Raw genomic sequence first — 24,831 nt, forward strand, 5'->3', positions numbered from 1 at the left:
GTTTCCCTGTTGGTAGGAAGAGCATGCTATCCAGAGAATCTGGTAATGAGCGATAGTCTAGGAAGACAAACAATTTTTGTACTAGACACAGTCTGGATTTTAGGGTGAAGAATTCCAGTATCAGTTTATTGTGATGAAACCTATAACCAGATAAACATAGGACAAGTATCCAGATATGAAAACTGGACAGGGATTGATCTCAAAGAACCAAGCAGGAGCTGATAGACAAGGGCATCCATATGACTGATTTGGTGTTGAGTCTTACAGCTATAGGGGCTCCCTGTGTAGAGGTAATAGTGGTTCCAAAGCCTAGAAAAGAGCTTAGTATTGGCTGAGTATTCTGCCTTGGACAGATCAGAAATCGAAGAGGCAAGGAGTCAGATTAGAGGGCCAAACAAGTCACTTAATTACTAACTTTTCTGAATTGGAGTACATTGACAGTTATATCTTTTCAGCAAAAATGTATCAAGCACTTATTATATCTTATATTTAATACACATTTTGGATTAGCAACAAATGCAAAAATTCTATAATTGGTTATATATTTTGATAGTCTCCTTTAATGTATTTCTTTTGATCATAGATTATCAATCATATATATGATTTCATTTTTAATGGTAAACTGTAAGATGAGTACTGTTTGCCTTTGTCTAACAATGATATACCTACCTTCTTGACTGTCGGACAGTATAATTTTACTTGTGATTTGACATTCATATTCACCTGTAATCCCTTTCTTCTTCCTTTCCATCCTCATCAAATATAATGCAATCAATTCCTTAAATCATAGGTGATAGGAATAATGTATAGAGATACTAAGCCATTTCCTCAAATTTATAAATTGAGTGACAAGTTAAAAATAATATCAGGCATCTATATTCCAAATTTCAGTGTTCTCAAAGGTAGCCCCTCCTCACAACTGGCAAGAGTATCCTGCTCTGACAATCTAACCCTTACACTCCAATTAAATATAAAAACAGACCTGAATCTTTTTCACCCAGTTGTACTGTCAAGGCTAGTATAACTTGACTGTCACATAAAGCTCTTCAAATCAGCCTGCCAAGAAAAAATCATTGTAGTATGAATTTTAGCATTCAGAAATATTCACTCCCCTTTCACTTACATGGATTTTGAGGGTCAAAGCTATGCATTTTTATCAGATATTTTATTATCTTTCAACGTTGCAAAGATCGGTGTGTGAGAATAGAAGAAAAATTTTTTTCTCCTTTAATGCTGCAGTGATTTGGAATAAGGAAAATACTAATGAGGATTTTTATTACTTATTGAAAGTTCCCATTTGACAAAATGAGAAAGTTTTATGTAAGGGATGGATGCAATGTTTAAATTCCATAGTACTTTTGGAAACTAAGCATCTGGTCAAAATAGAGAATTTATAAAAGGGATAAAAGTGTGGAGTTTTGAATTTTCTTAGAAACATGATGCTTCCAAGAAGAGCTACAGCAAGTTTCAGCAAAAATTTAAAAACTAAAACCTTGACTTATAAATCTAAGCACAGAGAGAAACTTTTAGAAGTAGGCTTTTTCCATTTATTTTAGAGGTAATATTGTCCTAATTATAAGGCCTAATAATGATGAATTTTTGAATTTTTCTGTCATATAATAATGGTACAGCAAGCTAATCACTATTTCGCTTATCATTGTCATACCAATGTAACCACTGGTACTTTTAGGAGGTGATGTGCAGGTCATTCTGGCTTCAACCCCCATAGGTTGATTGAATCACCTTTTTTTTTTTTGAAGATTAGATTGTAAACTCCATCATTTAACAGAATGAACTATAAAAATGTCTATGTCTTTCTCTTAAAACAAACAAACAAAAATCCTAAATAAAGAAACCCAAGTTTAATAGAGTTAACCTATCTTCCCATTTTATCATCAACAACATGAGCACCCGCTGTACTAAATTTAAGACAGCTCTTTCTCCTTAAATCATAAAAGTTAATCTTTCCTTTTTAAGAGATACTCGGGGAAGGGAGGGTGAGATCATTTTAGGGTTCATGAAGGAGAAAGATTGACAGCACTGGCTGAAGTCAGGCAGAAAGCAGTCTGCCCTCGGGAAGCATTTCTAACAGCCACACTAATGCACTACAATGCTGACATGAAACTTCCTCTGGATTCCAGAAAGAAGCCATTTGGGAAGAGTCTGTCGATAATGTAAAACTGGGCCAACGGATCTGATTGTGTACTGCTAGCAAATGTCTACCCAAGACTAATTGGAGATGACTGAGCTCATGTTTCAAGTGAAAAATATAAGCATAACTGTCCTCAAATGAAAGGAAATTTCCTGCAAATAGGATGTTATTTTTTGAAATAGCATATTGAGTTTAACATCTCAGGTATTTTTCTACAAGTAGATACTTTTTTTTCCCTGAATTCTCAGGGCTCTGCTTGAAGTTCAGTTTTGTTTACCAGAAAGGTATGAGAACAAGTTTAAAGCTGTGAAAGATGTTTACTTAGAACAATAATATGACAAACAGAACTGAATACAATAGCAACTTACACATCATCTGCTTTCCGGTCAACACTGGCTGTAAAATCACCAGCGAACTAAAGAAAAAAAAAAAACAAAGCAAAAACAAAAATCAGACTGAAGTGTATAGATGAAAACTACTATATCAAAAACATAATCAAATTATCTTGTTTGGTGCTTAAATAATGGATGAAGCTCATGGTAACCATAACTGCTGTTTTTGATTTCTTGAATTGATTCAGCAACTTGACCTTGGTCCACCTAACATTGAGCCATGTGAAGTCCTTTGCCCTCAGCAAATTTGTTGTCATGAGGGAAAAAATAAAAATTGGTCCTATAGAGTTTCATAAATGAGAACACTGAAAAACAACCTGAGTGAAATTTCTTTCTTTTTATACCCAGTACATATCTATACGTGAGAAAGCAAAATGAAACAAAACAAAAACAAAAGTTGGACACTTGTCATTCTTCCCCTCCAGGCAAATTACTTAAACTAGAAATTTAGTATAGACGAAATTATACAAAAAACATGAATTCAATGGGAAAAGGTAGATTTTTTTTAAACATGGCATTATTAATTTTAAATATCTATAGGAAATCTTTCTAATATAATTGGCAGGTCCTTCGAGGTTGTGATGATTAATTTTATGTGTCAACTTGACTGGCCTAAGGGATGTTCAGATAGCTGGTAAAACATTATTTCTGAGTATGTCTATGAGGGCATTTCTGGAAGAGATTAGCATTTGAATCAGTAGACTGAGTAAAGATCTGCCCTCACCAATGTGGGCGGTCATCATTCAATCCATTGAGGGTTTGGATAGAACCAAAAGGCAGAGGAAGGGTGAATTCCCTCTCTTTTGGAGCTGGGACATCCACCTTCCTCTGTCCTCCAGATACCAGAGCTCCTGGTTCTCAGGTTTTCAGACCCCAGGACCTACACCAGCCGCAGCCACCCCACCCTCCATTCTCAGGCCGCCTAACTCAGACTAGAAGTTACAACACGGGATCTCCTGGTTCTCAGGCCTTCAGACTCTGACTGAATTATACCATGGGCTTTCCTGCTTGTCCCTGTTACAAACAACATATCATGAGACTTCTCAGCTTCCATAATTGTGTGATCCATCCTCCATGATAAATCTCCTCTTACATGTCTGTATGTATCCTATTTCTCTTTCTCTGGAGAACCCTTTCTAATACAGAGTATGTGTTCTCATACATAAATTTAAAGTATATGTAAATGGTGCTTCTATAGTATGTGATGGTCCTTGAAAACAAACTTTTCCAAAATTAATTTATTAAACATTCGCTCCTCAACTTTGTTTACATGATTGATTTGGACTCTATTTCGATTATGTTAAGCAGAGTATATGTCATTCCATTTTTTTCTCTGTAATATGGAAAATATCTCATCAGAGGAACTGAAATCAATGTCTTTAATGTATAAAAATTTGGCACTGTATGTGACTATTACATAAATTATGAAATAATGTTACTAATTTCTTAGGGATAGCAAGATTTTCCTGTCTACTCTTCCCTCTATTTTCCCTCTACTCCCAGTCAGCAATGCACAGAGCAGCCAAAGTGATCTAAAAAAATAACAAACAGAAACCATGATTTTTATCATCCCCTTGCTTAAAGCCTCTCAGTGGTTTTCCATGGCTACAAGATGAGGTCCACATTCTCTCAGTGCCTTGGGGAGCCCGTCGTGATCCCCGCCCTGCTTATTTCTCTAGCCTCATCTTTCTTGCCACCCCTGTCTCACACTCTGCTCTCAAATTGTGCTCACCTTCTCTCAGTACCTTTAAACCTGTTATGTTCTCTCTTTTCTCTATCTGAACCAGTCTTCCCTCCCCCATCCCCAATCCCCTTCTCTTCCACCCCTCTTTTAGTCACTTAACTCCAGTCTTTCCTGAGGTCACAGCCTAGTCTTCATTTTTTCTTGGAAGCCTCCCCTTACTCTCCACTATCATGGCGCCTCTCACATTCCATGGCATCATTTAGTAAGTGTCCCGTACTAAATGATTTATTACCCATTAGATGATTAGCACTGTTGTGATCTTATGCTACTCCTCCATTGTTCATTTAACTAATATTAATTGAACATTTGTTATGTTCAGACTCATTTCTAAGCACTGAGAAAACATGAAAAACCAAGCAAAGTCCCTGCCTCAGGGAATCTATAGTATATGTACACAATGAATATTTGTCAGCAAAAGCAGAATGAAAGAAATCAAGAAAATAGAGAACAAAAGAAAAACAAAAGATCAAGAACAAGAATAAAGAGTAAAATAAGATAGAGCCAGAGGACATTCAAGGTAAAAATGGAAAAGGCTCTTAGAAATCTGGATTGATCTTTTAAAAGACCGCACCCCATGACTAGATAAGCCCTCTTTTATTTAAAACTATCCTTTGCCATTGGCTTGTAATATCATTTGAAGATGATAGAAATTGTTTCTTGCTTCATTCTACTTGCAGCCAAGTACATTCAGATTTTGTCATGTTATGCCATTCATTCTCCAGTGATATCTTCCAGAGCCATCTGCTGTCCACAATGAACAAGGCTTCAGAACCCAAATGATATGCTTAAACCTGAGCAAAACAAGCTGGAAGCTTGTTTTAAAAGGCACTGCTTTTCCAAAATGTATTCACTGGTAAAAGTCTGCTATAAAACAGTGAATACATTATGCAAGTAAAATTAGACCTTTCAACCTGCTTGGTATGATGCATGATTGCACACCTTTATTGTAGGTGATTCTGCCAGATTTAAAGGGATTTTATTTTTTTATTAGACATTTAGTGCAAAAGGCCAAAAGAAATATTCAGGATCCCTGTTATCCTTTTATGTTTAAAAAAATAACTTATACCATTTTTCTCACAAGATGCAGATTTTTAAGCCACAACAAAATTAAGACAAAAACAAACAGAAAAGAAATCAAACCAAAATGTATATAATTTTACATATAGAAATAGTGACAGATGCAACCCAAATTGTAAGATTCAATTTGCTAGGAACCCATTTCAAGTGACAGCACCATCGTGAAATCCCATTGCCTATTATTCTGAATGTCTAATCAAGCCTTCAGTGACAAGGCTATTGCCGATGTCTCCAACTTCACAGTAATCAGTTTCCTCCTTGGACTCTAAGCAGCAGCAATTTCAGACAACTTGCAATTCCTTGGTCATAAAGTGCTGCTCCACCCCTTTGTTCCCTGCTCTGTGATTCACTGTTTTCACTGAAAGGGAGCCTGGCCTCTTTGTCTTACTAGTCAAACGTCTACTTTTCTTTTCAACTCTACCTAAAACATTACCTCTATTGTGAAGCCTTCTGCCTCATCCTACAGTCATCCAACGAATTGATCCACCTTTTTTTTTTTCGCTGCCAAATCCAGTACAGACTTTCGTTAGACCCCTTACCCTCTGTGCTGCCATTATTTATTTACATCGGTGTGTCTCCTACTGTAACACGATCTCACTGAGAACACGGAACATGTCTTCTTTGTGTCTCTAGCACCCGGCATGAGAGATGTGTTCAAAGGCATTGTATGTAACCAAAACGTTTGTACCCCCATAACATTCTGAAATAAAAAAAAAAATAAAAATAAAGCATACAAATAAAAAAACACTGTAAAATCAAAAAAAGAACCTGTTTGATCAAAGAAAGACTAAGGGAATGAATGAATGAATGAATGAATGCCACCAATGACCTTCAGTGCCTTTCTAGTGATGCCCTTTATAAACTGAAAATTCAGACTGAGAACTCCCCTCTGTTCTTTTTCTTATCATTAACCAAGTTCATACCGATGACTGAGAAGGAATTGAAAAGTGAAATTTGAATTCCACTTATACAATATGGTTCTGAGACTGTGCTTTTCATTTTATATGATTTGCCTAATTCATTCCATCCACTCATCCTCTCAGCAAATAATCGTTAAATTCATATTATAATCATAGCACCATGCTAAATACTGTAAAGTAGATTACAAAGAAGAATAAAAGACCCTTCACAATTTTTATACCCTTTCTGGAGAGATAGCACACGCACATTTTAGAAAGCCAAACAGCAGTACATAGAAGGCATATGATGCTATGTGCTAAGTGAGTGAGGCAGACAATGGGTGTCACAGGCAGCAACAACAGGAGTGATCACTTTAGTCATGAACAAAGTAGGATCTGAAGGATTGACTGGCTTTAGAAAGGAGAAAAGCTGAGAAGACAGTATTTTGTGTTAGAAGAATGGAATGAACAAAAGTTTGTGTAAATTTTAGCAATTGTGAACCTGAAGATAAGTATAAACTGTCCTCCATCTTTTAATCAGTTTACCCCAACTGTAAAATCTACTCAAAGCTGGACATGGTGGCTCATGCCTGTAATCCTAGCTCTTTGGGAGGCTGAGACAGAGGGATCACTTGAGGCCAGGAGTTCAAGACCAGTCTGGTCAATGTAGGGGGACCCCCATCTCTACAAAAAAAACTTTCTAAAAACCTACTCAAAATACTAGCATTTTAATAATTCTTTCAGCCAAAGTCTACCTTTAAAATAGACTTATTTTTATTAAATATTTTGGGGGCTTCCTAGCTCCAGTGCTTCTAAATTCTTTTTCAAGTTCTTCCCCTTCTTTGGGTGTGGACCTCTCAGCCTTGCCCTTCCCGGAGAGTAATGTTCCTCGCTCTTTTAGAAGACTGTGCCTCTCTTCAGTTGAGTGTTCATCAGTCTGAGTAGCTGGTCTCAAACAGACTGCCTCTAAAATGTCATTCTGTCATCTTATCTCTTCTTCTTGGATTACAGCCAGAGCTAGCCTTTCTGACAATGGTGATTCGAGGTCACTGTTTTACTCTAAACTGATGTATCACACCACTACATGCAACAGCTACAAAAGAAGACCCGACTTTCAGATATGTTCACTGAAAGCACTGTGGATCTGTCAGGAAGAGTCTGATTTAATGTATAAAGTGCCTGTGGGCATAACAATGACGCAGGAAGCTACTGAGCTTTGCACTAACCCTTTCTTTCTGTGTTTCCTTAGACAGAAGTGAAGATTATTCCTTCTATTTTAACTCACTGGAGTATTACGTATATGAACAAATCATAGAATATTAGACCTTCACAGAATATTAGACCTTCACATGAACAACAACATATCACTGACTAATCCCTCAATTTACAGAAAAAAACTTACCCTAGATCACAGAACAAACTAGTGGAAAAAAAAGGATGAGAAGCCAAATGTTCAGCTCCACAGTTGCTTTCTTTCTCCATATTGCATGCTATTTCTCTAAACCAGGCACCTCAGGGTTTATGAGAGTCACCCCTGTGTGTGCCTCAGAGTTCTATACATTTTTCTCCATCCTTTTTGAATATTTGTTTTACACAGGGCTTGCAAACAATACTAGTATAAATATAGGAATGCAATTTTATGCAATTTATTTTCCTAATGACAGGATCTAAATTTTTCCTCAAATAAATATCATCCAACCATGGATGGAGATAGATAGTGTATTAGTCAGGGTTCTCCAGAGAGATAGAACCAGGAGGATATATATAGACATATGAAGGGACTTATTATGGGAATTTGCTCATGCAAATTATGGAGGCCGAAAAGTCCCACAATATGCCATCTGCAAGCTGGAGAACCAGGAAAGCTGATGGTGTAATTCAGTCTGAATCCAAAGGCCTGAGACGGGGGGAGGGGGATGGATGGGACTGGTGTAGGTCCCAAGATTCAAAGGCCCAAGAACCTAGAGCTCTGATGTCAGGAGAAGGAAAAGATGGATGTCCCAGCTCCAGAAAAGAGAGAAAATTCACCCTCCCTCCACCTTCCCTCACAGCCACACCCAGAAATAATGTTTTACCAGCTGTCAGATTGTCCTATAGGCCAGTCAAGCTGATGCATAAAATCAGCCATCACAGATGGTACAGGTATTAACTACTGTCTTTTTATTAGTATTACTCTCACAGTACAACCTGAAAAGAAAGCAAAGTACTCACTCTTTAGTGTTGCATATCAATTTGAGGCCACTAGATAAAAATACTTCGTAAACTTTCAAATGTTATATACATGAAGAATTATATTTTTGTTAAAGATTTAATGTATTAAATATATCAATTTAACAATTGCTAATGGCCTAAAATAATTAATCCCTCACTCCCCTATATGATTTATATGGTACAAATTTTTTAAAACTGTTACTTCTGTGCTAATTTCCACAGGTCTTTGCCATAAATATTATCGATGAGAAGCTTTAAAAAAACTTTATTAAAATACACTGGGGAGGGAGGGCTAGGGTAGCTAGTTTTCTGTAGACCTGGATTAAAAAGAAGGAAAAAGAGAGAATAACTTGAGAGAGATTCCAGAGAAGAGTACTGCTGTCCAGAGAAGAGTAGGAATTGTATTTTCAGCTCTGTTATTATCGGCTATCCCCCTGGGACTTTACCATACAGGATATTTGCAAAGTCATAACAAGTGATAGGTTGTTTTGAAAAAATTGCCTATACTGTCAGCAGTGTTTAAGTTACCTACACTCAGATACAATGACAATCCTCATAATAATGTATATATTTAATTCTCCCACGTTGCAGTAGCATCGTGTCCTGCATAATCTACCTTTGAGGATGGAATAGAAATTCTAATTTAACAGATGTCCCCCAGCACAGTGTTATTCACTCAATGATATAGCTCCTACCTATGTTCTCATTGAAAGAGAGCACTGAGACATAGATGGCAATGAATTATTTTCAGGAGCAATTTGTGAGGAAGTGGGTGAAAAGGATCCTAATTCTTCAGGATTTGAATAGTATGATAAGTAGTGTTTTATTACAGGAACAAAAAAATTAGCATTCACTGAGCTGCTTATACATTTAGACAATGAATTAAAATGTAGTGTAGTTCCAAGCCTATAGTGTGAAGAGAGGAGAATGAGAAAGTTTTTCCATAGTTAAGAATTTTTTAGCTGGTAGAAAACAAAGCTGGTGATTTAGCAATTCATGTTTATTTGAAATCATTTCTCATCTGCCCCTATTCTTTATGAAAAATGTGCTGTAAAATAAATTTCAAAAGTAGGTAATTATTTATTTCAAAATCAGAACAGGGGGATTGGATTAGAGTTGGAGTGGGCAGAGGGACAGCAATGCCTACAGGGCCAGAAAGATAATGGAAGTGGGTCAAGAGCATCTGATGAAAGACTTGGTGAGAGGGTGGAGCAGAAGCTCTAGGGAGCCTACGCCCTGTCTGAAGAGATTTAGATTCACTCCAAAAACAAAACAAAACAAAAAAAACTTAGCCTTGAAGAAACTGATTGCAGGCCTTTTTTAGCCCAAGGCCGAACAGTTGGTGAGTTCTGGGCTCATAAAATCTAAGACCCTAAGACCTCAGTGAACACCCTCACGAAGGTTCTCACCACAGACACTGAAAGACTGCAACAAGGGACAACAGTCAGGGAGTCTTTGTCTTATATAAAATCATAACAAAGGTTAGCTTCATACGTTTGTTACCAAAAACAATGCTATTTACCATAAATTTCTACAGCGTTTATCATCTTATAAAAATTGATAGTTAAGAACCAATGACATATTTTCTAAATACTGTGCCAAAGGGAGTTTTTTTGCTTGCAGTAAGAGTGTTCTTAATCTGGCATTTGTGATTCCCATCACATTGATGCAAAATCGTGTGTGTGTGTGTACACATTTGCACTTGCATGCATGCATTTGCATGTATGTGTGACTGTGTCTACACATACATTTCAAGAGGAGACATTTCATAGCTTTTCCATTCTGCCATGACCTCACAAAAAAGAAAAACATTCAGGAAAAGCAAGAAATCCAGAGACTATTATTACATTATCAGGCAGGTCAAGCTGCATGCAGAAGTCTGGCCTGCCAACATTCAACTATAAAGGATGTTCTTTGATGGCAGAATTCTACCTGCAAAATATTAAGACAAATAAGATGTATCTTCAGTCTTGGAAGGGTACTGGCAGGACAATGGCAGGAGCTTCTGCATGGGACAAACTCACTGGACCAAGACACACAGACTTCCTTGAACTAGCAAGACAAGGTCTAAATTACTAGAACTGGGTCGGAGCCTGTGTATCAGCAGAATTGACTTTGTGCCTCTGACTCCTAAAATCCTCGTTTGAGAAGAAGCTCACCCTTGAATGAAGGCACTGTAGGCGGGGGGTGGGTTCGTTGATGTCCGATGAGGGGACTGAGATGCTGATCTGTGCTGGAAGCCAAGCAGGTCCAAAAAAAGATGAATTTTTAAATACCTAAATTAAGGAAACAACATTTGCTGAGTGTCTACCATGTGCTGTCAGGTAAGAGATGCTTCATGTCTACTATCTCAGTTACTCCACTTATTAAATGTTATCTAGAAGCCAAAATATGAGAAGTTTTTCCCTTGTAACTACAAATGAATTCATTCCACTGTTAGTCCTCAGTCTTTCTTCAAATAACCACAAATAGTATCCCCATATTTCAGAAAAGGATAAAACTTCACAGAGTACTAAAGTTTCCCTAGATTAGTATTCCTCAATGAAGGAGGGGTATACATGCCTCTCTGAGAGGATCTGGGGATGTAGTTTTAAAAGGCATGTACAATATAATATAGTTTTGAACCATAATGTATTATTTTATTGATTTGGGAATACAAATTAGGAAGAGATACTCAAGAAATAGATTTATTTCTTAAGATAAGTGATTCTCAAGAGAGAGAAGAATATCTCCCTAGTGAGGTTTGTCTATAAAATTAATGTATGTGAGATCTTTCTGTGATTTTCTCTGACTTCCTGGGACTCCATAGTGAATTAAGGCAGAAGGGCCCAGAACACCAACCTCTCTACCAATGCTCCTTAAGCAAGACCACCTCTGCCACAGATAATCCCCCTGACAAGAAATCACAACGTAAGGTCATCCTTCAGCAAGCACATTAATGCCTTCTTCATCTGACATCAGGAAGGCTCCATATAATGAGTTTCCCAAACAACCAATGATTACCCATTAAGAGTTAAAAAACAAAAAGGTTGAAAAAGTCAATGTCTTTGTTCCATACCTTTCTAAGACGTATTATTCATTTTGTTGCCTTCTTAAACAAACAGTGTTTAAGTTACTTTGCCTCTTGCTTACCACTAAGGATGATCACTGTGACCATCAATCATCGGCCTAGGATATAAGTAACCTCACAGTGTGCCTGTCTCTTTTTCTGTTGGCCATCAGGCAGTCTGCTCACATAGTCTAGGCACCAACTCATGTGGCCCATCTCCTTGCAATTGAATGGGAGCTGAGGCACTGTGGGCAAATATCAAAACTCATTACAGTTTACTATCTTATGGTCATTAATTCAAATCCTTTCATTTCACAGATCTGAAATCTAATACTCCAAGGGTTAAGACTTACCCAAGGTCACACAATGAATTATGATAGAGTTGCTTCTCATTTAGAATTTGCAGTTCATAAAAAAAAAAGTGTTGTTTAGTTAAAACTGCCCTTAGAAAATTCTTAAATTATTCTTTAAGAATACTATATATGTTTTATGTACCATAATTTTTATACTCATTAAAGTTTGAGTACTGCAGAGATAGATTGAGGACATAAGAAAAGGAAATTCTGCAGGCAGATTATTGTCTATTCAAACCATTTACCTTTAAGATAACCATCAAATCCAATGAATGAGAAATGGAGAGACACTTTTTAAGTGTTCTTGCTTCCCTATGGAATTTTTCCATTTGGTTTCAGTATTCAGCCTCTATAACCTTACAACATTTCAATTGATTGGACACTCCTCTGAAGATTAGAGGGTTAGGTTCTAAAGCTCAGATGTTAAATGCACCAATAATGCAACTCCACTCTGGGGATATAGGGTATATGAGAATGTATTATACAGTATTCTTGGTTCTCTCTTCAGCACTTTTTCAGCTACAACCCACTACCTCCTTATTAGGCAACAATCTCTGAATATGACTTGAAAAACAGGAAAAACAAAAAAGACTTACTAATAGCCATTTCAGTAGCGATCTACTTTGCTTACTTCCTGTTTCTCTTTTGTTCCCTAAGTGATTAAGCTTGTTCTGTAAGGGAGATATTAGTAAATGGGAAGGTTTTTGAGTTACATTCAGTCATTTTGATTAGCATCTTCGATAATGTTTTTTCTCTCTCATAAACATATGGTAAAGCAACATGTAATGTTCCAATGATTGTGATTTCAAATCTAAAGTACTGTTTGTTCATTCCTGAAACCTGAAACAAACATCTGGTGGTTAATGCTTTGAGGAAAAAAGTACCTTAGTGTTTTACCTTTGTCTATGATTCAAGATCATGGGCAAAAACATGTAGATGAGATTAAGCCACAAAAGCTTAAGTGGGTTCATTCAATTAAAAAAAAAAAAAAAAAACTAGCCTTTTACATTTCCTCTAATGTAGGGAATAGAGTCAATGCAATCGTCTTAAGGGCCTATTCCTTTCTGCCTCATCTTGCAATTAGATATAAACTATATCCAGTATATATCCTCTCACCGGAAAAAGAAATTGCATACTTCCTTATCTCTATCCCATATATGCTCAGAATTATTCCAGTTTGTGCATATTGGAATATGGTTCAGGTTCATGTTATGCATTTTTGTTCATGAGAATCGTATTTACTACATTAAACTTCTATCTAACTTGTTCACATTTTAAGATTTATGCTAGCTCACACTTTCCATTGAAGACAACTCTTGGAATATAATTTGAAATGAAGATGTACTGTCCATTTTGCAATGTTCATTTTAACAAAATACTTTGAAAAAAATTTTTGATTTTTTTGTTGAGTAATGTATTACTCTGCAAGGGTTACCATAACAAAATACCACGGACTGGGTGTCTTAAACAACAGAAACTTATTTCTCACAGTTCTAGGGGCTGAAAGTCCAAGATCAAGGTGTTGGTGAATTTGGGTTTTTCAGAGCCCTCTCTCTTTAGCTTACTGATGACCATCTTCTTGAGAATGTCCTCAAATGGCCTTTTCTCTGTCCTTTCATGCCTCTGATGTCTCTTCATCTTCTTACAAGGACAGCAGTCATTGGATTAGGGCTATAGCCTTATGACTTCATTTAATTCTAACTACCTTTTTAAAGACTCTGTCTGGAAATATAGTTACGTTGGATGTTAGGGCTTCAAAATATGAATTTTGGGATAACACAATTCAGTCCACAACAGGTAGTAATGCTATTAATCAATCAAATATTCTGTAATATCTTCCCTTGAAGAAAAAATAAAATTTCATGAAGGAAGGTGATAAAGTTATAATTTATGTATAAATTTACAGGTGAATCATTCCTCTGAGATATCAATTATAAGTGAATGAGTAAATGAACATAAAATAACCAATAACTCTGCTATCTGACCTATCTTAATAGAACTCACAAAGATGTAGCAAAAGAACAGTCGGGAAGACTAGCAACCCACACTTTTGTATGCTGTTTTCCAGAAAAGGAAAGATTCAGTGTCAGAAATGCCAGATGAGACTACTGTTCTTACTTATATTCTGGGGTCAAATCTAGAGATTTTGTCTTTATTCTCTGGAAGTGTGGCTTCCATATCTGAAACAAGCTGGAATCTAACTTAAGTGGTTTCAATATGCAGAGCCACAAGATTGAGGCTCTTTAGCTTAAACATACAAAAAAACAAAGGAAACTGTAGTATTCGTGCACAAATACAAGTAGGGGTATCTGTACCCCCTTGTGAAGACCACACCAGTTTTTTTAGAACATGACATGTTCAGTTGAGTCATTTACAATGTTCCCATTTCTGAATTTTCTTAATGCTTTGGATTAGGGTTGCTAACAAAGATATAGGGTGTCCAGTTAAATTCAAATTGCAGATAAACAATGACTTTTTTTTAGTATAAACAAGTCTTATTCAATATTTGGGACATACTTAGACCACAAAAAAAAAAATCCTTCATGGGTCATAGTTATACTAAAAAATTATTATTTATCTGAAATTCAAATTTAACTGTAAATCCCATATTTTTTCTCACAGCTCTACTTTGGGTCCAAAAATGAATCCTCTCCCCTTGCAATTCCCCGCCCACCAACACCCTCTTAAGCTACTATCAACAACTTCATAAATTTAATTTCCTAGTCTTAATCTGGTGCTCCAAGGCATGAAAACGTCAGGCTTCAGGCTCCCTTCCATTGTGCTGCTTTGATACATGGTTACAGATACTCCTTGTTAAAACATTGAAGTTTTACCCAACTTTTCCCCCTATGGTGAAGTATCTGCATTTTTATATCAATGCCCCATAACGCAGACATTAGCTGCCTAATGATGTGGTGAGAAATCTCTAATCCTTTAAATCTCTAAACCCTGGGCTCCGACTTCTCACCTGTAAAACCAGAGGATCAGAATCAAGGGGTTTTCCCCAAGGTTCCCTCTAACAATTCCATGCTGAGTCTGAAATGAGAGTTCCGTTAATGCTCTCGTTTGCTTTGTGAAACCTAAATTGTTTCCGTTTCGGAGGAATCCTTTTTCTCTTCAGGTAAGTAGTGTTTCAATTACTAAATAAGTAACATTTAGATTACTCCATTAATAGCTTTACCTTTAAAGATACTTAAGGGCCAAAGAACGCACTTTTTATTTCTTTCCATTTCTATCAGCCCTAACATCAGACTGTGCGTACAGTCGGTGATCAGATGATGTGATCATGAAAATGCTGATAAATGTGGAAATAATCCCATTGTGCTGGGCTCTGATTGTCGAAAATAATTTAGCGGCGAATTTAAGGCATCTCCGCGGTCTGAGAGCGGCAATGGGGGAGCCGCTCCTTGTTCTCTTCCGCCATCTAGTGGCGATAGGGTTGCTCTCTCCGCTCCGCTCGCGGTTCCGAGCTGCACACATTTTAAAGATTGTAAATCAAATGGATGAATTGTTTTATTCTTGTCATTACAGTAAAAAGGGATTTATAGAGTGTTTCAACAGATAAAATGTGATAAATATTAATAAAAGTTAAGTATAACACAATGACAGGCTTTAATACTTAAACGTTATAGATTAAATTCATGCATTTAAATCTCTTTAATATATTAATATGTTAAATTGAACAATGAAGAACAAAAATATAAACTAGCTTCAAGTGTTTGTAAGAAAGATTATCCTTCTAAGGTGCTCTTGTATACTGTTAAAGAAGGTTTTCATTTAAAATAAATATAATCATAGCAGATGAAAAGGGAAAAAAGAGAACAGAAATAAATTCTGGAAAGCATTGAACGTTTCAATTCTGTATTTAACCACTTGTCTTCAATTAAGTTAGAGCTTATTCTCATTATTATTTATAAATGCAATACAATGTTTAATGAATGTTGAATGATATTTAGTTTTAATGTCCTATAATCTGGAACTTTCTTCAAATGGCATAATAGGAGGTTTAATTGTGTGAATCTAAAGTAAAAATAAATTTCTCTAATGAATGAAATAAAATATTTCTGAAGTGTGACTTATTTCCCATTAAAGCTGTTTTCACTGAATAACTATTAGAGAAAAAATATTTCTGACATTTTAACATCATTCTGGTTTTCTTCTCATTTTAATTTAAAATGCTAGTGCTATTACAAAATACTTAGATCTTTCTAACAAATATATTTAATTGGAATACCATTTTGTTTTACAATACATTTGTGAGCCAGCTAAGAAATCTGCAATTTCTTTTCCAGGGTGGGAAAATTCCCATAAGGTGGACAGCCCCGGAAGCTATTGCCTACAGAAAATTCTCCTCGGCAAGTGATGCATGGAGCTATGGCATTGTCATGTGGGAGGTCATGTCCTATGGAGAGAGACCTTACTGGGAAATGTCTAACCAAGATGTAAGTGCTACCAATGGTTAAACCGCCATTTTGTGAATGTAAACTTAGCACTAGCTTTGAGGGGGAAATATGCCTTTTGTCCTCACTCAGATTAGCCCTTATTTTCCTAAAAGTGCACAAGGTCTATGGCTGAGTTTAAAAAGCTGAGTGGCCTTTTCACTCTGAGCTGTATTTGGTGTCTTAAAAGCCAGCTGATGGGCTGTTCCATGTAAGTACCTGATCCACACCTACATCCGAGATTTCCACACTTGTGATGCAGCATGACTGTGCTTATGCAACAGCCTTGACCTACAAGTAAAATAAAAGAAAGAGTAATGTTTACCTGTCATTTCTTCCTTAGGGCAATTCAATGCAACACTGTAAAGAGCAAATTAATTTAGACTAGATATTATTTAGAAGAAAAAGAGTGCAGGTTTTCAGGCAATACATTCTCAATATGTGTCATCTACTATGGATCTTTTGAGATATATGACCCTTACTGCATTCTGTTTTGTTTCTATTTTATCTATAAAAACTACCTTGGTGGTTGATGCTATTATAGAACAGAATCGCTCATACGTTTAACCCCTGTGACCTATTCACAGTGGTAGAGACAGTAGTGAGAAGATACAGGTACTCAGACAATGCAAATGAGTGCTGTCAGAGATAACAATACGTTTTAATTTCCTACTTCCTTATTTTGAAATTCAGGCATTGTCTACTCACTTGCCTTTCTCAAAGTATTGATAGTTTCTGAGACAATGATAATGAGAAATCACCTCTAATGTGATTCTCAATGTTCATAGGTAAAAACAAAGACTATGTAACTATAGATAATCCCTAAACACTCAGAGAATAATTATTGCCACATCTCATTTCTTTTTGTCATTTAATCACTGGAATAACTCCCACACACCTCTACCCTTCACACGGTATTGCTTCATCCCAACTTCAAATGGTCCAGAAATCTTAAGGACTTACTCAATCACAGAGAAAATTTATCCTTTTCTAATGCCAGGCATAGACAAGACTGGATTTTGGTTAGTTGGGCCATGGCTATTATTTCTCCCTACCATATAGTGTTGCTTTTGAAGCTAACTCCTGCTTAGTCCTGTAGGTGTCTACTGACTCTAGAAAATGCCAGGTCCAGAAACCTACACAGCAGGAGGTTTAGGTCAAACACACTGCTCAGTCATTGCTCTCCAAAGCATAACATCAAAACACAGAGCCAGTGTGGCTGGGTCCTGCAGAACATCTGGCCTTAAGGACAAAGTGTGCCATAACCAGCAACCCCTGCTCCGCCTTCAACACCTAGACTTTTTGGATCAGGGTCATTTGGCTGGAGTCTGCTATTTATCAGAAAATTTTACTGGAAGGAACCCATTGCTCTTCCCTGCCACTGGGCCTTGTTTGGGGCAATTTCTGACTGCCTTTCCAGCTCTTCCTAAAGTTCAATTCCAGAAGCAGAAATTTGTCCCTTCACTCCCAAAAGGTACTCATATTTTGGGTGGCTTTTTGTTTGTTTATTTTTAACCAGTTATCTAAGGTAGCACAAGCCCTGGATTTAGTCACCATAGTTCCTGTTCTCCTCTAAACCCAAGATACTGCTTGCCTACTTGTCCTATTTTGACTCAACTAAAATAGGCCACTCAAGCAAATCTCCAGAATGAAAAGTCCTCCTCTAGATGAGTAGTTACAGTCATCACTATACAGAAGAGGCTACACTTCAGTACCCTCCTTAATTGGTATCCTAGCTCGTTCCTGTCTTAACCAATTCCCTGACAGACTTAAAATTTTTAAAAATTGTCACAGAGGGCTTCAAACTTTACTAATAATATGCCTGTATCAATAAGAAGTTCTTAAACATCCACAGATGACATATGTATATTTATTTGCACATCATATACAATAGTACTAATGTATTCATTTAAAAATATATATTGGGTGCATTTTCCATTTTAGGAACCAGGGGTACATCAAAGAAGAAATATTACACCTGGAAGGGACCCATAATGATTAGTCCAATCCTTTTGTGGCATAGAAAAGTGGCATGATTTCCCTTAGATCACATAGCAAGTGATTTGTCAGTGCTCTTGGAATAATCCTGATAAACTTCTAGAATAAGTCATAGGCAAGGAGAAGAGAAGAGGGAATAAGTGTGTCTTTCGTAGTGGTTTGGTTTACAGTCCATGTAGTTCCCCATGTAGGGCCAGTGGTTTCTTGCCCTCATGGAACTTACATTCTAATGGGAGGGAGACAGACTACAAACAAAATTAATATGTGAAAGACAGAGTATGTAACATCATAACCACTGCTGTTGGGGGGGCAGAGGAAGAGGGAGAAGCAAGAGAGAAGGATAAGAAATGCTGGGGAGTTGATTTAAATGTATCATAAACATTACAAAATACATTTGTGAAAGTCATTCTTTTATGGTCATAAAAGTCATAATTAGTCATTCTGATTAGACATTCAAAAATAGTCCTTCTTATAATAGGATGATGTACATAAATGTAAAGAGAAGTTCCATGATTTTTCCTGCTCCTTTGATGATCCTACTGCCAATTTAGTAACCACGGTCATGGTTATGTGGACTCTATTTCAACCATGAAAGTCCCTTAACTTTTCAAAGTGCCTCAGTTTCATCACCAATAAATACAATAAATGGACTGGGTTAGATGATTTTTTTAATGTTCCTTTTTCCAGTAACATGCTATGATTTTATAATCTCTGGAGAAATAGCTTTCACAATTTTCTCAGCAAAGGAATGATTCAAATTGGTTTTGTGATGTTTAGGACTTTCCTGAATCTCTGTGAGGGTGCCAAGAATTAGATAGGACTTCCACAGAGCAGAGCACATACAAATGAAGATGCCTGGCCACAAGACAGACTTTTTAGGAGAACAGCTTCTGCAGGAAAAAGTCCAAATGTGTAGTTTTCATCATAGACCACCATGTAAATTGTTCTTAATCGTTGCCTACCATAGTCCAAACACTCTTGTCAGCCTTTCCCCTCCTGGATCTTGATCAGTAGTTTACGCAGCCATTCTGGCCATGTATATTGATGATCAGTGTCCAAGATGACCATTTAGAGAGTTATTTTGTCTATTAAACTTCATTTGGCCACAGAGACTCTATCTGGAACCAGAAGAAGCTGCTGCAGCCAGGAATAGACTCCCAACATTAAGCCCATTCTCATTTGTTGAGGATTGCCAATGCTCATGACACAAGACCTTAGTTGTTTTTCTGGGCCCGGGTAGGGTTTTAAGCTGGTGTATTTTCACAATCTTGGTGTGCATTACCAAAGAATATTCAAGCAAGAATCTGAGAAAAGGAGGGGGAAAGTGGAGGGAGGTAGTCTATGGGGAAAAAAAACAAATCTTGAAGTCCTCAGATCAATACAAGACTAGAGTAAAGTAGTAAGAGGTAAATCTTTTATTTATCTTGTGAGTATTTTTTGCTGCTGCAGTAAAGAGAGTTGAAATTCTGTTTAGCTTAACATATTGGAAGTCAGCATATCTGTGACAGATTCTGTAACCAGAATTTCTGTTTAGAAGCAGAAATAACTTAATCACAAATTTCCCAGCTACTCTTTCCAAATACTGGCTATTCCCTATTTGTCCTGCATTTTTCATTTATTTGGTCAAAATGTAGTCTTATGATTGATTTTTTTTCCAAGCAAAGTCTATTTTAAATAAGGAAAGTAATGTGATAGACAATACAAATTCAACCATTTTTTTGAATATTTTATATTTTTACTACATTTTGGTGAGTTTAACAAACCTATGGGAACAGATCAAATGGAATGTTACCATGCTTTATGATTTTAAATGAGTTTAGGAAATTTCAAATAGTTTTTATGAAATAGTTACTCCATTCTGCAGACTGTTGTGTATTTTATTATGATGAACAATTCTGAGTTTACAGAGTCTGTTTCTGTTAGTGAAAAATATAATGAGTTTTGCAAAGGTCAGTGGTATTGTACATTAGGGAAAGGAAATGAGAAAAAACGGAGTCCACAGAACTAGTTCATGAAAGTCCTAACAAAAAATAACAGCAGGTGCCATCTGCTTAGCCATTCAACAATTACTTATTAAACGTGCCAGTCATTGGACCAAGTGTGCGTGTGGAATGCAGACAGGGAAGTAGGAAACCCAGTCCTAACTCTCAAAGAATTTACTATTAATATTTAGGTAAAGAGATGAAGTTCTGGCATTTGTACGTCTTACTCCCAGCCCCCAAATAGAATGTACAGTCATTAAGGGTAGATGCTGTGCCTTCTGTCTTTTTTAAAATAGAAACAACATTGTGTGAACACAACATAGTTATTTTTTTAAAAAATATGTATGCCAAGAAAGCATGCAGACTCTATTTTTCAGTATTCTTTTGATGATAAATGACAGAAATCCAACTTCAACAAACTTAAGCAAAAATAAGGAAATTGTTTCATTATGAAACTAAGAATGTAGTTCAGTACTGCTGGATCCAAGGGATCATGCAAGATTTTTAGTGTTTCTGTAGGTTCTTGAACTCATTCTCTCCTACTGCTAAGTTCTTCTTTGCTATCTTCTTCATACTCTAGGTCTCAGCATTCCAGCTTAGTCACCCAACATCATGAGACCTTTCTGTGAAAAGTCATATACCAATCCCAGAGAAGACCCTGGTTTGCTTTGTTAGGCCCCTGACCAACCCTGAACCAAAACCATACCAGGGAAATGGATACTATGATTGGTTTGGTCCAGCTAGGTTTATGTGCCATTCTGTTCATTCTGAGCTGGGTGGAGCATTGTAATTGGCAATTTCCCCATAATCACATGGTGTGAGGAGGGAATTCCCCAAAGTAAAGCAGTTGTACCTCCAGAAGCTGTATAATATTTTTCGTTTCTTTTCTTTTCTTTTTTTTTTTTTTTGGTATACATTGTTTTCCAGAGCATCTTTATTTATTGCAGTATCAAATGGCACCAAAATATTGACATTGTGCATCACTGTATTCTAATGAGGCAGGAGATTATATTAGAAAAACCAGTAGAGCTTTAAAACAGGGTCTCTCAACCTCAGCACTATTGCCATTTGGAACCAGATAGTTCTTTGCTGGGGGTGGAGGGAGAGTGTGCTCTGTGCATCATAGGATATTTAGCAGCATCCCAAGCCTCTATGTACTAGATGCCAGTAGCACCTTGCCAGTTGTGACAACCAAAAATGTCCTAAGACATTGCCCAGTTGGAGATGAGGGACAAAATCACAACCATTTAAGAGCAAAGATCTGGCTTCAAATCTCAGATATACAATTCACTGGCTATAAAATCTTAGGCAAGTGTTTTAAGCTTTCTGAGATATTGTCCATATCAGGGTTCAAGTTATCCAACTGCAGAATTTGAAAGAATTAGAGATAATGTATGTAAAGCATCTGGTACATAGAGGGTGTTTAATTAATCAATAGAAATAATAGCTTGGATTTTCTGAGCTTATTATGAGCCAAGTATTTTAGATTGTTAGCCCATTTAATTTTTAAGATTATTCTCTGATTTAACTGTTATTACTTCCATTTCTAGATGAGAGAACTGAGGCTGAAAAAGTATAAGTAACTTAGCCCAGGTTCATAGCTAGTGGTGAAACCAGAATTCAAGCCCCCTGCTTACTCCAAAGTGTATGTTTTTACCCACTAAGCTAAACTGTAGAAGTCTCATTTTCAAAGGAGTCTTCATACCACAAAAGTTGTACAGAATGAAATCAAAGCATCTCTAATCATGCATGCTACTTTAACACAAGAGAAGTGTTTTCATTGTTTCCTATTAGCAAAAGAATATGGATTGAGTCATAGGTGTTTGGAAATATAAATCTTTTCTGCAATATTTTGTCTTGATATTAAAAATTTATAGAATGTACCATGTTGTTATTATATTTCTTAAAAATATTTAAGACAGTAGCTTAAAATCAAATTCTACTGATTGACATATTTAGCCTATTACCAGAAACATTTCAGGCAAGGCAGGTCTTGAAGGTATATAGCTCCTTGCTATTTTCTAGCATATGAAGATTTTTTTCTTTTTTTATGAGGTATTTCGGGTACTGTTTTATGTTATTTTCATCCAAGTTCAAAATAATTGTCATTTACTACATAATGGTAGTACATTGTAATGTTAGAGCTATACAAGCTCCACAGATGACACCAAGGGCACTGTGGTTCTTTCTTCCAATACTTAGACATCGTGTAATGTGCTTAACAGAAGAAAATGGAAGCAAAACACGAACAGCAGGCAACATTAAATAACCAAATCCCCATAGAGCTAATATGTAGGGAAAAATCTAGCACTGCTTAAATGAGAGGCGACTTAGCTCAAGCTAATGATCTGAATGTAAGATTGGAGTCTTGGGTTTTGTTTTGTTTTTGTTTCATTTCCCTGACATGATGCTGTTAAAAAATAAAAATCGCCTACAAGCAGTTTGAAACCCAAATGCCTCCTGGGTATGGTATCATTTAGGCATATGCTACTGAACTATTGCAGTTTCCCCAAAACAGAACTACTATCAGGGAACATCTCATTTGAAGTTCACTAGGAAATATAATGCTGGCTCAATGTTTTTATCATCTTGTTTTTCCCCCTCCTTACTTTTCAAAATCTTTTATATAATAATGAGTTTTACTCTAGATTGCTTTCTGAAGCTTACCTGAGGAAAAAAAAAATGGAGTTTATCTTTAGAGTTTTATTTTTATAGGTGATATGGTTGGAAACAACCTTTTGATCTTACCTGAATTTATTCTTTTTTCAAAACTTAAGAAGGAAGAAAATAACCTTTTACTATATTTCCTATTTGTCCTCATAATTCTATAACCTTTCTCAATTATGAGTCAGTACTTCAGCCAAGAGTGTTGGATATGTAGAATCCACTTACCTAGAAATGCAGTATGATTTTATGACTCAGAGAGTCCAGTCATTTCCAATTTTTGTCTCTGATTAGATTTTCCAAACTCTACTTTATTATGTAATGGTCCTTGCGTAATGATCTGTGTAAGATACAGTAAATTGCTAAAGGTTCATTCCTATTATTTCAACCTTCCATATTACAGAGGGAATTTTTGCATTTATTTGAATATATATTCTACCAAAGCAATTTTCAAAAAGGCCTTCCTCTTCTCAACTTTTCAGTAATTCCTACTCTCAGTACATAAGCAACAGCAAGATTTTAATTAAATACATACTAATTACACTAGCACGATGTATGTTGCTACAGAGGCAAGAGTAATTGGGAATATTATGAGATGTAATCAATCACCATCATAAATAATTCAAATAGTTAAGTTCCAAGTAGAGGAAACCAGTAACCAATATGGTACTATCACGGTGTAATTTTCAAAGGAAATTTTTTTTTAACTAGATAGCCACAAAACTAGAAAATATATACATGCAGGAATGTTTTCATAAAACATTAATTGTACTTTAAATTCTATTTTGAAGAAATATATTTACTTTCTTCAGATCTTAATGGTTTTTATTCATTTTACCCCCCTTTGGAGCATTTACAAAGAGGGAATCTTCAAATCCCCTTTTTCTTTGTACTCCTAAACTGTGTTTCCATAGCTTTTAGATATTTTTAGTGTACCTGAGAAATGTATTATTTAGAATTGTCCAATATCTTTCTAAAATCAAAATGATTCACCAGCAAAGACATCTTTTATTCCCGGAAAGTTCTTGGGAGCTAGCCCTGAGTTTTAAGAACATTGGCTTCTTATAGAAAAAATGGTCTCAAAAAAGCAGATTTGGGATTTGTCTTTATATTTTCAAAAAGTGTAATTTGTTGTAGAGGAACTAGCCTAGTAAGAAATATCATGCTGCCCCATATCTTCCTAGTTTTGGTTTACAAGGGCATGCTCTGGTTGTACCTGGATTATTGTCTCCATAGAGAGGCCCATCTAAGCACTCAGATCTCTGTGGGAAGCAATCCTTGCAATGGAGGCCAAATCCTGTGTTAAAGTTACAGAAACTCCAGATCTGGAGGTGCTACCAAAGTTCCCATAGATTGTCTTTGGTTTCAATGACTCTAGAAATATAGCTTTTTGAGGTGAAAGGTACTGTTGCAAGCAGAATCCAGTCCTCTTTTCTTTATTCATGAGAAGACAGAGACTTGCCCAAAGGCAATGCTTGTTAGTGACAGCTCCTAACTCAGATGCAGTTCAGGCAACTCTTTCACTAACGCTCTTTCCATGACTTACAAACTGAAGCAGAATTATATAGAAGGTGTTAGTTATCTTATTCTCTAGGAGTGTGACTTTCAACTCTCAGGCATAAAGATTTTCTAAATGATAAATTGACAACCTTTTAACCTATGAGAGTCCTACACTTCACATTGTTCCCCGAATTGTGCGCTCATTTAACAATATGAAAAGTGGTGACCTTCTAAGCGACAAGCACTCTCCATTTTATATAGGTCCTTGACATTCTATTGTGACTTCCAAAAATAGGTTTGAGAACTGTCTTAAGTGCAGGGTTTTTATCTTAAAGATAAAAAGGAAATCTTGCCCGGTGCGGTGGCTCACG

General features: G+C 36.3%; 1 protein-coding gene across 1 annotated transcript in view; it reads left to right on the forward strand.

Moving 5' to 3' along the window:
• Positions 1-24,831, forward strand: part of EPHA6 (EPH receptor A6) — a 1,195,443-nt gene that overhangs the window by 1,149,161 nt on the left and 21,451 nt on the right. The window contains exon 16 of the mRNA XM_012652800.1: positions 16,170-16,319. Coding sequence (XP_012508254.1) covers positions 16,170-16,319 — 150 coding nt within the window. The remainder of the gene's footprint in view (positions 1-16,169; positions 16,320-24,831) is intronic.

Source organism: Propithecus coquereli, unplaced genomic scaffold, assembly GCF_000956105.1.
Source record: "Propithecus coquereli isolate 6110/MARCELLA unplaced genomic scaffold, Pcoq_1.0 Scaffold40, whole genome shotgun sequence".
In the NCBI taxonomy this organism is placed as follows: domain Eukaryota; kingdom Metazoa; phylum Chordata; class Mammalia; order Primates; family Indriidae; genus Propithecus; species Propithecus coquereli.